Here is a 12,156-nt window from a genome sequence, read left to right on the forward strand (position 1 = left end):
TACATACAATCCCTACTAACCACACAAAAGCACCTTAAAAATCTCTATAGGTAAAATATATAATTCAGTGTAAACCTGCTGTTGAGTATCACAAACTTTGAGATTCACTTCATATAGTTGGGCTGGGTTTAACAACCTTCCTGTGCTGAAACAAATGTTAAAGAATGGCTATATTTTCCACACGTTCTCCTTTTAAATGACTGAAATGAAAGCGAGCATACATGTCCTGTTAAATAATCAAACTCCAAATTAATATCTCTCCTGCTATGAGATTTTTAATACTTGAAGCATTGCTGTGAGTTGTTGCCCACACAGGATTTAAACTCATAGCTCTAGAAATGCAGGGCCAAATTCCAAATATACAGGATCGTCAGTGTGCAGCCAACACTTATTAGAGAGAGAGAGAAGCTATTTCTGTTTAAAAACGAACCTAAATAGTCTGCACCACTAATATAGAGCTCTTTAAAGTGTACGTGGCTATAAGTGGTGGTGTTAAAGATGCTGTTTTTTTAAATGTAAATGTGAGATTTTGTCTGGCTCATGAGAGTCTCTTTGGAACCATATTAAGGTGATCCCTTGGAGTCATTTGGCTGGCAGTAATTTCAGATTTCCCTGGATAGTGGAGAGTGAAGTGGTGGATGATACAGATCTCGAGTTAACAAGCTTTATTTTCTTGAAATCTCGACATAACATTAACTGTCTCCTTCTCATAATTATACAGTTCATGAAGGTGCATAAAAATCAGATGTTAATCGTCTAGCTATACTCAGCAGACACACAGAAATCTGCCAGACAACAGCAGATAACACTGCTCCAACAGAATGAAAAATCCATGCTTTATATATCTATAACTTGCCTTTGGGGACTCATTTGCCCGTGGTCGATGAAAAATGAGATGTAAGGTACTGAAGTATTCCTGCAGTATTATTGTTGCTGCAGGAACTGATGTGTGTTTCTATGAGCTTGTGATTCTTAACAGCTAGTTAACAAAATATGGTGGCGGCCTTTGCATTTTCAGGCAGGGATGTCTGCTAATTATAGATGTTACCACAGTAGATGCTCTGCACAACAGTCTTGTGATCTGGTGTGGCCATGAATGGTCACACCAGATGAATTAACTTGAGAGAGTAATCATTTTAAGTAGGCTGTATAACAGCTCTCCTTGATGTACGTACCCACACCAACACTTCCTACTCTTCCCTGGACAAACGCAGAGAACTCCCTGGCCTGTCACTGGTGTTTGCTTTTAATATTCGAGCTGAAAAACAAGATGGTTGGTCTGAAAATGTTGTCCGAATTCTCCTGAACTACCACCTGAAGTTTTGTTGTTGAGCGTGAGGTTTCATTATTGACCTCTCACAAAGAAATCCTTAACGTGATGTCCACTTACCGGAAATGTTCTAAAGTTTTGAGGCTTGAACAAAGACAGGGATTACAATCCCCCCCCCCCATACTGTATGACCGCCTGTTATCATGTGACAGATCAAATTCCATACATGTATCATGTGATAACAATGAAACAATCTCTATGACAACTGAGCAAACTCCATCTGCTGATGAAGGACATGTGATGCAGCTGAAAGTTCTGGAAAATTTCCAGTAAGTGGACCTTGTGCTTGAGAGATTTTTCTTTTTTTTTCAAATTAGTTTAACAATGAACTTTGAGACGAGACCAGAGGCTGCACAGGTTTCTGAATCACGCTGACTGAGTGAGTGTTGGACTGGTTGTTCTCAGATTTATATGTGAAACTGAGCTGACCTGTCGTCTGGCTTCCCACCAACCTACTGTCCCACTGGCAACTGAGGAATCCAACATAGCATTACCAATAAATACTAGCTATCCCAGTAATGTACTCCACCGTCAGCCAGTGCTAATATGAATAGCTGAAGTTTCACACAAGTCTGGTGTGTGTGTGCGTGTGCGTGTGTGTGTGTGTGTGTGTGTGTCAGGTCAGATATAGGTGAACTGTCCATTCCTCTGATCTCTCTCTTTCCCTTGATCTCAGTCAGTTGCTTGACAGCTTGGCTTACAGCACTCTACCAATGTCAGACTGCTCCACACACACAAACACACACCTACACACACACACACACACATACACACAAACACACAAACACAGACACCTCTACACACACACACACACACACACACACTTGGTGTGAACTGTGAAGTGTCGGCCACTGTGCATGTCATCATGTCAGGTCCCAACAGGCTCATTGTAGAGTTACTTTTGTGAATAAAGTCTTTAATAAAGATTATTGTTCCCTAAATGGATCAGCAAACTTAACTGATTAATAAAACAACCTTTAGGAACACATCTCTAGCTCTGAGTACCTTTTGAGTGGTAAGTAAGACAAGGAATTCATTCCGAGCCTTAATTGTAATAATTATAATAATATCAAACATTTATCAGATATGTCTTACTTCTATTAGTCATGAAAAACTTGTTGAGTACGCCTGCAACCTTTTATCCAAGGTCAGAGTAAAGGTGGATGCAGACTTAATGAAATAATTAATTTTATTCTGTGTTGGATCTTCAGTGAATATGATGAGGCCTGAAGCTCTTTCTTCCGCCTCTGTCTTTCAGATGAGTCTCTGCGAGTGTGTGTCCACCCTGGGCCCAGCTGCTGCACCAGTAAGATGGAGGACAGCTACATGGCGGCAGTTCGCAGTGAGACGCAGCAGAAGATGCGATCCTACAGCTTTGAACTTAAGTACCTGATCGCTGGACACACCAAGGCCTACCAAGGTGAGGGAGAGAGTATACAAGCGAGACCAGATGATACAATATGTACACTAATGCATGCTTCATTGAAGAGGAATGCAAATAGGAGAATTACAAACATTTCTTCCAGTTCCTCAACAAATCAAAACATTGTCTAGTTGTTGTGTGATGAAGGAGTGCAATGTACACATACATTGTACATGATTATTCCTCAGTTAATTATACTTTGATTGTAGTCTCTTAGTTGATCGACTCTATTAAGCAAAAACACCAAAAATGATTTGGTTTCAGTTTCTCAAACATAACAATTTGCTGCATGTTTGTATGATTTTAATTGAATATTTTTTGGCTTTTGGACTGTTCCCTTGAACAAAACAAGTAATATAAAGATAAACCATTTGGCTCTTGGATATTGCTATTGAAATTATACTTTTTTCATTGCAGCCCTAATGTAAACAGTAATGTTTTGGTTTTATATGCTGCATTAATAATTTATAATGACTAATGAGCACTAATAATTTGCGTGTGCGTGATTCAAGAATGTAAATCAAAGTGACTTTAATAGCAGTGTTGATTTTGGTGTTTTAACAGTTCTGTCAAGTGCCTATGGCCCCCCGTCATTCGCACTTTGTGTGTTCATCATGAAATAGCTAGTTTGTGTCAGGGTAGTGGTGTGAGGCCAGTTTATTTTGTGAGGCGCCACAGTGGCTAGCCAAACAAACAACTGATGTTCGATTGAGTCTTTGAGAGCGCAAACTCTCAGAGGGAGCAGCGGAAAACTTTGTTACAACTCTCCGCTCTCTTTCTCTGTCTGTCTGTCTCTGTCGCTGCGATAATCAGGTTTTGTTCTTGACCAATGAGAGAGCGAGGGACGGAGAATGTTTACATTCAGTACGTATCCGCAGCAAAGTGTTGTTGCCGTGGGCAACAGCCGGTCTCTAACGGGCTGCTCTGAATAGGAGGAAGAATACTCTGCTTGTCCACTTGTCTCTCAACGCTATTCACCAGTCTGTGTGAGCATGTGTGTGTGTGTGTGTGTGTGTGTGTGTGTGACAGAAAGAGCTTGTGTGTGTGTTTGCATGAATGTGTGTGTGTTTGCATGAATGTGTGTGTGTGTGTGTGTGTGTGTGTGTGTGTGTGTGTGTGTGTGTGTGTGTGTGTGTGTGTGTGCAGAGATTATGAGAGGGGTAGAGTTGATGAAACCCAGCAGACAGACATGGCAAACATGTACCTCTCTGTTTTCTTTGTTTCTGTCTCTCTATCTCTCGCTCTCTCCTCCCCTGCTACATCTGAATGCACCCAGGCTCGGTTTCAGCTTCTATTTATGCCCAGTGGATGGCTAAACCATCCATGGGTAAAATTAATGCAAAACACCCATACACAAAGAAAGGCTGAACGTGGAGAAAAGTGCAGCGAGCAAGAGGAGACAAGTTTACAATTTGCTGCATTTAATTGAAATTTAACAGGTTTGCAGGTTTAACAGCGCAAAAAATATGTTTTCTCACTACCAACCAAGAAATATCTACCCATGCAGATAGTTTTATGTGCTTAAGTGATAGATATCATTCTCTGAAAATCAGGGTGGAAATGATACAAACAGATTGATTATACCTGGTATCTCAGGGTTTATATGGCTTTATGGTTTGTTTCTGCCATTTGCTTTTTAAAATGTGGTAAAGAAAATATGCTTTTTTGTATTTTAGATGAACCAACACTTTAATAAATGAAATGAATTAATGCACGACAGCAGTGGTCTTCAACAGCTGAGCTGAATCTCCAAGGATCCCCTCCCCAAAGCACAGTGATTAAAACCCACTAGAGAAACTGAGACATACCCAGAGCGGTTGTAGTCAGGCTCTATTTACACCCAGTGGATTACTTAAGTGCGTGCGTGTGTGTGTGTGTGTGTGTGTGTGTGTGTGTGTGTGTGTGTGCGCGCATATGTGTCTGCATGCTTGCGTGTCTTTCTCCTGGCACTGTAAGACCCTTGTGCCCTCTCCACCATGTCGCAGCTGTCATCCAATCACAGAGGGCAAAGAGCTAATCACATGACCCCAGAGTAGAGTTGGCCGTGTCACTCGATGCCGCCTGTATTTGTGTTGCTATTGCCAGGACATGGGTATGCAAACACATAAAAGTGAGACGTTCTCACTCAGTACTTCAGGCAAGCGAGCCCTCCCTCTGCTGCTCTACCGCCTCATTCCCTGACCACCATCTAAGTCACTTCAGTTCATTACATCTATTTGACAGAAAATGAGTATGAATGTACAGAACTGAAACCAATTCCATGTCGCTGTTCTGTCAACTCTCCTGGAGAGTTGTAATGATTTCCTTATTTACTCAGTTTGTGTGTTATTTAATACATTTCCTAATAATTTGCTGTCACAAGGAGAGTTAGACAGCTGCAGCTGTGAAATACAGAGATGTTAAGACATGAACACACACACACAAACATGCACATTGACTGACTGAATGACTTACTGAAAGTTACGGATAAATAGATTTCTTTCTTACTTACTCCAATTGGGTGTGTGTGTGTGTGTGTGTGTCTGTGTTTGTGTTTGTGGGTGTCTGTGTGAGAGAGTCAGGATGCCATCAGATTGACATCACCCTTTTTACTTGGCAAGTTTCAAACATAGACACACACACACACTGGCACACAGCCGCTGTTAAGGGTGCTGTCCACTTTATTAGACCGTGTCGGACATAGGAAACACAGTGGATCCTGAGATTGGGCCTCTCATTATCACCTGACTATAGATAACAGGGTAGTGAAAACGAGCTCAGGGATGAATTAAGTTGTGTGCTATTTTGGCTCGTATGCAGCAGGATAAAGTCAGTCCAAGGTTAGTGAGACAGACACTGTGTAACAAAGGGAAACTAATATATGCACAAATATGGAAATGCCACATCTTACATGTGGGAATCATATGTATCTATGTCAGCAATGCCCCTATTAAAAATTGGAGCAATCCAATTTTAGTGGATCACCCAAAATGTCTCTGCATACTTACTGCATTCCGTAAACGCGATAGATTAGTTCCCTTTAATCCTTGCTTTCACTATGCACTTCTGTCTGCCACTTTCCTGGAAAATGAATGCTTGATTTACGAGACTTATAAATAAAATGAATGAACGAACAAACTCATTCTTTTTCTCCTAATGTTTTCTTCTAACTTTAATGTTACTCCTCCTTCCACCAAAACGGAAAGCTATTGGTTGTCTTTGCAACAGTGGTGGAAAACGTGTCCGTCTCCACTTTAATATAACAACAGGACTGAGGTTAGGAAATTAAAGAAGTTCATACAGCAACAATAACACAATTGATATGACTAGTTATGAAAGCAGAAGTCATATTAGTTAAGCATGCTAGTGCACAGAAATGCTCGCTAGATAAGGGGTCATTAGACTGAAAATTAATAAGTTAACTTAACTAACAGCCTGCTATAAGTTAATAATCTTCTTGATATTCCTTTCAGCTAAATTCATGACTTATTATCATGGACCCTTTCTCTCATTCCAGAAACCTTCGAGTCGCTTGTGTCGTTCACATCTAACCTGACCAGCACTCTGTTCGACAACGCCTACTCCGCGCTGGCGTCCGACTGTCGCCCCCTAGTGTTTGAGTTGTTCAGCAGCATCAAACACCACCTCTCTGGAGACTCAAATTCCTCACTGGACGACACTGTGCGTCAGTTCTACAATGACCTTTTCCCGTTGGTCTACCGCCGCCTGCTCAATCCCGGAATCGGCCACACGTCACCCCAGTCCTATTCCTCCCCCTCCACCAATCAGGACGAGTGCCTGCGGATGACGCGGCAGGATGTCAGCCCTTTCGGACCCCATCCTCGGCTCCTGGTCAGCAGCTTGTCCCGTGCGCTCAGGGTGGGCCGAGCACTGAGCCAACTGCTTAGACTGGCCGGAGAGGTTGTGAACGCGACAGAGAAGGCAACCTTATCCAGAGAGTGTGGACGAGGCTTAGTGAGGATGCAGTACTGTTCCCACTGCAGAGGGCTGACACTGATACGGCCCTGTACCGGACTGTGCGTCAACATTATGAGAGGATGTCTGGTAAGTGTTTGTATGCGCCTATCTGTTTTAATATGTGTGTTTGTTTCCATTATAGTTATACTATACAAACTATACAGGATCTTAAGGAGGTATATGTGTGTATGTTCTCTCTCATTAAGTCACTGAGAGATTACAAAGGTTACGTCGGTAAGTATGGAGCCAGTGGCAGGAGGCAATTAGCTTAGCTTAGCATAAAGACTGGAGGCATTTAACCTTGCTCTGTCCACAGTTAGAAAATACACCAATGCCAGCACGTCTTAGTATTATTAATTGCCACATTATACCATGTTTATTTCATATTTTAATTAACAGAAATGTGAAAATGTCAATTTGTGGTGTTACATGCTGCAAGAAAGCAATGTATTTCTTCTTAATTAATAATTCGTATTAATTATCTGAACTATTCTTTTAAATAAACCTCCTGCCACTTTGTAAATAATTTTAGATAAGTCATATCTAATTCCAGATTTAGTGTGATTCTTCTCAGGTTTTGTCTGTGTATTGTAGCTGATACTGTTTTAAATGCATGAGAGGCCTCAGAGTATTTGTCTCTTTTCTGCCTCCAGAGAAGCAAGGGAAAAAAGTAATAATGCTTTCATCTTTCACATAACTGAATCAGTCATTCACAGCATTTTATCATCAATAAATCATTCCCACATTAAGTTTTAGACTGACAAATAACAAGAGCATTGCCAAGAGAACTGGCAGTGTCCTCTGTGAATCTTACTGGGCTGCTTCGAAATTAGCTGGACAGCTTTAACAGCGCCCACAATAGAGAGACTTCTTTCTAGCACAAAGCTGGAAGATGGCACTGTTCATCCCGCTTGAGAGTTTCTTGGAAGGAAAGAAAGTGTGATGGAGAAACTCCCATAATGTTTATCCTCTTCAGTAAAGGAAAGGAAAGAAAAGAAAAACACACACAGTAAAGTGAAGGCGAGGCAGAGGGACAAGTAGGAACAGCCTCTCGGTGACAGAAGGAAACTTGGTTTATGGAAAATGTGTTCCTGGCTCTTCTGTCATGAGATAGAAACTGCCAGTCATCTCAGTCCTTGGCTCATCCATCCATCCATCTGTTTTTCTAATTATAGCAAAGTGTCACTATCAATTTGTCACTGATTGATTTGTTTGAAGTAAAATATATGCAGCACATCTAAGCCAACTCACCAGCTTTTAAAAAACATGTAAAATGTAACATTAAAACATGTTTTTATTGTATCCCTCCCCTCCTTCCTCTCTGCACCCTCTTTCTCCCCCTCTCCTCCCCTTATCTGAATTCACTCTTCCCATTTCTCCACTTTTCCTGTCCATTCCCTCTATTCAGATGGGCGTATCAGAGCTTGGCGCCCCCTGGGGGAGTTTGGTGGTGTTGCTCCAACGGTTAGCTGCTACTTTAGCAACCAGCAGCAACCACAACAGCATGGAGTTAGCTCTGTTAGCAGTCCGAAATCATGTGAATGATGCTATACTGCACGCTCAACTGCATGGGCCACGCATTACAGCCACAGTAAGCAGGGGGGATGGTGGGATGGAGGGGAAGCTGCAAGTGGTTTGCCCTATACTCACTACACCTTAAATGATTAGATAAAATACATTTATGATTCTGGATATGGATGAATGTCTGCTAAAAAAAAGGTTGAAACACAAAAAAATCATGCCCCCTCATATATATCAGTAATAGATTGCTAAACCATCCTTACTCATATACCCCAATAATAAAGTCATTTGAATTTTGGACACAGAATGAGGAAGGCCGTGGGTTTTCTTTCAGCCTGGCAGTTGGATCTCCTCACAAAAGCCTTGTACCTAGATGGGCTAAAAACAGCCTCATTCTTCAGAGAATCTGGGGTTCCCCTTAGTCTGTGTGTGTTTGTGTGTGTGCGTATGAGAGTGTGAATACAGATCCAGTGCCAGACAAAGACTGTGGTTGGCGGGACAACCGATACCCAGAATGCAGCTTGGTTCTGAGTGATGAGAAAGTTCCTGTGGCTAATCTCTGGACAAACAGACGACACACAAACACATGCATGCATGCACACACTGTTGGAGGAAGAAATAGAGTAGCCATCCAACTTTGAGGGAACATTGTGGACTTAGTAGAGTAGATTCCTGAGAGGTAAACAAACACACACAAGCATAATCACACTGCTAATTGTGGCTAATAAGAAAATACCACTTAATTGAATATTTGATCACGCTTCTTATTCATTAGACACATCACCAAAGGCTGGCCTCTAACCCTTTATGTGGTATGTGCAGCATTTAAAGCAAATAGATGATTGCAGCATGAATTTTAAGACAGCAGTAATCTCTGTAAACAAGTAAGACCACTGTGGAGAAAACAGACTTTACTGGCCTCTATAATATGTCTGGTGTTGTGCTCCACTGTGTTGGATTTCAAGGTAAATCTGTAAGTTTGCAAATAGTACACAAAAAAAGCAATGTATGTTGTGGGATTGTTGAACTTTTTTCTTTGTGTCATAAATGGATTTTATGGTAAATGCTGTGTTATTTTTAAGAATGTTAAAAATGATCAGTGACCCAGGTAGTAGGATATCTAGACAGAATAAGTAAATTAATCCAGATGCCTTTGACTAAGTGATATAATAATACTATACAATAATACCCAACTAGGGGTAATTGAACCCCAGTGGGTATTTCTAGGTTTTGACTTGACGTTGGGAAGATTGTGAAGCTCATTTATATAAAATATATCTTAATGATATATGTTTGATATGATTTAATATCAAAAAGGGAGACCAAGCCTAAACATCGACAATGCCAGGATCACTATGTCTTAGATGTTAAACTTGTAACAAAATTTGCTTTTATATAATTGATAGTGTTAAATAACATCCTATTCAAAATCTCTTCAAAAGAGCACATTTGACATATGATGGGTGGTGCTGATGAAGGGGTACTTGAGCTCATCTGATGGGGTGTGGTGAGACTCAAAAGGTTAGAAACTGCTGTTTCCAGCACATTCCACTTAGCATTTCACTGAAAAGCAGCCACATCATTACCCTCTAACACTACCCTGCAGACTGTCTCTTCCTCAGGTAGAGAAGGTGTGTGGACCCCAGGCAGCTGGTCCCATGATGCCAAGTGCTAATCCCACCGTCTCGCATGTTACGACCTCTGTAAGCCCTGCTACATCACTAACCTCAGAAAGGTCGTCTGTGACATCGCCTCCCTCGGCGGGTCTGGCTGCTCATCAGCGTCTGCTGCAGCAGTCCCGGAGGTGAGTTACTGTCCATACATCTGATGAAATGTACGAGTTCTTCTGTCAGAGGTTAGAATATCTGGGGCCAGAATATAGCCACAGTAGGTGAATTAAATCTGGAAAGAGACGCAGTAGAGGTTCTTTTTACATTTGACCTGCAGTCATAGCAGAATTTAAACATGTATTGTATTTGCTTGTTTGTGTTTTTCCCACCAGGTCATTCCTTCTTAAAGGTTCCAGAGGGGACAAGAGTCGCAGTCTGAAAAAACTCTCAAGGTAAATTGGTCTCAGCACTTATTATTATCAAAGTAAAATTTGTGCTTAATCAAGAAGTAAAATGATAGACTTCTAATAACTTGTTAATGTCTCATGTTATTTTTGTTTTTTGTTTTTTTTACAATAGTCATTTACTCCATTCTGTCTATTCATTACCCCTGAAAGAAGAGTTAGTGTCAAGAGAAACCTTGTTAGTTAACATATTTCCCCCCCAGGACAGGATATGTATTTTACAATCATTGAAAACATCTGTTTGAATGATCCAGAGCAAGTAATAGGCCAATAAAGTGCAACTTTGTCCCCACCAGTAAACAGTCAGCAGACCATTAATTCTCTGTAGGTTTATTCGCATTTGAATAATACAATATCATTATTTTATGTGTCAGGTGGGACTGTCATTATGCAGTAATTATCAAAAGTGCTATGAGCTTGTTTCCCATCCCTGTGTTGCTTTCAGTAACTTACCAGAGTCTATTAGAAGGGATTTCACAGGGAATTGGGCTTGACAAGTCTAAATTGGAACAAATAAAAGCATATGGTACATTGGTGCTACTCTTACTAACAACAACACAAGCGTTCAGCTGTGGATAACGCTCTCTCGCTCTCTCTCTCTCTCTCTCTCTCTCTCTCTCTCTCTCTCTCTCTCTCTCTCTCTCTCTCTCTCTTTCAGGGAGTTTGAGGGCTCTATCCAACGGTACCAGTGGTTTTTCTCAGAACTGCCAGAGATGCTTTGTGAGAGTGAGATGGAGGTTGAGCAGCACACATGCTGGAATGGCCAAGACGTCGTAGAGAGGTGTGTGTGTTGTGTTATATGCATTCCTTAGTAGCAAAGCAAAGACCTACCAAACACCAAGCATGTAGAACAGTTGCTCTGACAATATGGGGTCCTGGATTACTACTTGAGTGAGGCACCCATTCCTGGCATTTAATGTTCATAGTTCCAAATTGGACAAATGATGAAAATGCAACACAATTTAAGATTTTACATCCAGTATGCTGGAGTAGAAAGCTAAAGCAACAGATAAATGGTGCACTGTTCACTGTACTGAATATGTGTATGAGCAAGAGAAGTAGATAGAGAGAGACAGTTTTGATGTAAAAATATTGGCTTTGGACTTTGGGCAGGTTTGTGCTCAAAAATTTCAGGTCTGTGCAGTACTCAGGAGGCCATGTAAAATACAAATTAGTGTACAGTTAATTTGTCCCTCAATGATGAGAGTGCTGCAACAATACTGAGTATTGCTCACTGTACTGTCATGTTCCTGGAAGCTACAGTATATAGCGGCAGTACTGATGTACAGTTGAGGGTATATTTGTCCCAGTGTACTGTAGCATCCAGTCAAAATTCAGAGTCAAGTGACAGTCCAGGAGGTCTGTGAGGAAGATGCCACTTTACTGTTGTAAATCGAGTTTTTGTCATTTTAGGTCAGCCTTATATCAATGCAACGTTGTTAGGAAGTTCATCTTCTGTTGATGTGTTTATATTCTCTACATTTATCTGACACAGAACTTTAAAGCATAAAATGCCAGTAGTGCTTCACTCAGGTGATTATCCATGACTGTGTCTAATTTTGAGTCAGAATGATTTTTTAAATTTAAAAAAGGTGGAAAAAGTGCAGTATATGAGAATGTGTGTGTCTGTGTATATGTATGTGTGTGGCTTTTAATAGTTGCCAGGGTGGGGGTTGGGGGGTGACAGGGTTGTGAAGGTTAGAGAGTTCGTTTGCAGAGTCTTTCTCATGGTGATTACATTGGCAGCTTAAACTGGTAACAAGACAAATGGGCACACACACGCACACAAACGTAGAAACACACACCCATTCACAGGCGCGCACTCAAATGCACTCCAACACACACATTCCT

At 41.1% G+C, this 12,156-nt stretch overlaps 1 protein-coding gene across 2 annotated transcripts in view; it reads left to right on the forward strand.

Annotated features, from left to right (window-relative positions):
* Positions 1–12,156, forward strand: part of LOC127350466 (glypican-5-like) — a 49,303-nt gene that overhangs the window by 3,602 nt on the left and 33,545 nt on the right. For both annotated transcript variants that reach the window (XM_051377152.1, XM_051377151.1), the window contains 6 exons: positions 2,589–2,750; positions 6,250–6,797; positions 8,119–8,301; positions 9,854–10,035; positions 10,234–10,293; positions 10,964–11,086. In XM_051377152.1, the coding sequence (XP_051233112.1) occupies positions 2,589–2,750; positions 6,250–6,797; positions 8,119–8,301; positions 9,854–10,035; positions 10,234–10,293; positions 10,964–11,086 (1,258 nt within the window). The remainder of the gene's footprint in view (positions 1–2,588; positions 2,751–6,249; positions 6,798–8,118; positions 8,302–9,853; positions 10,036–10,233; positions 10,294–10,963; positions 11,087–12,156) is intronic.

This window comes from Dicentrarchus labrax, unplaced genomic scaffold (assembly GCF_905237075.1).
Source record: "Dicentrarchus labrax unplaced genomic scaffold, dlabrax2021, whole genome shotgun sequence".
Lineage (NCBI taxonomy): Eukaryota > Metazoa > Chordata > Actinopteri > Moronidae > Dicentrarchus > Dicentrarchus labrax.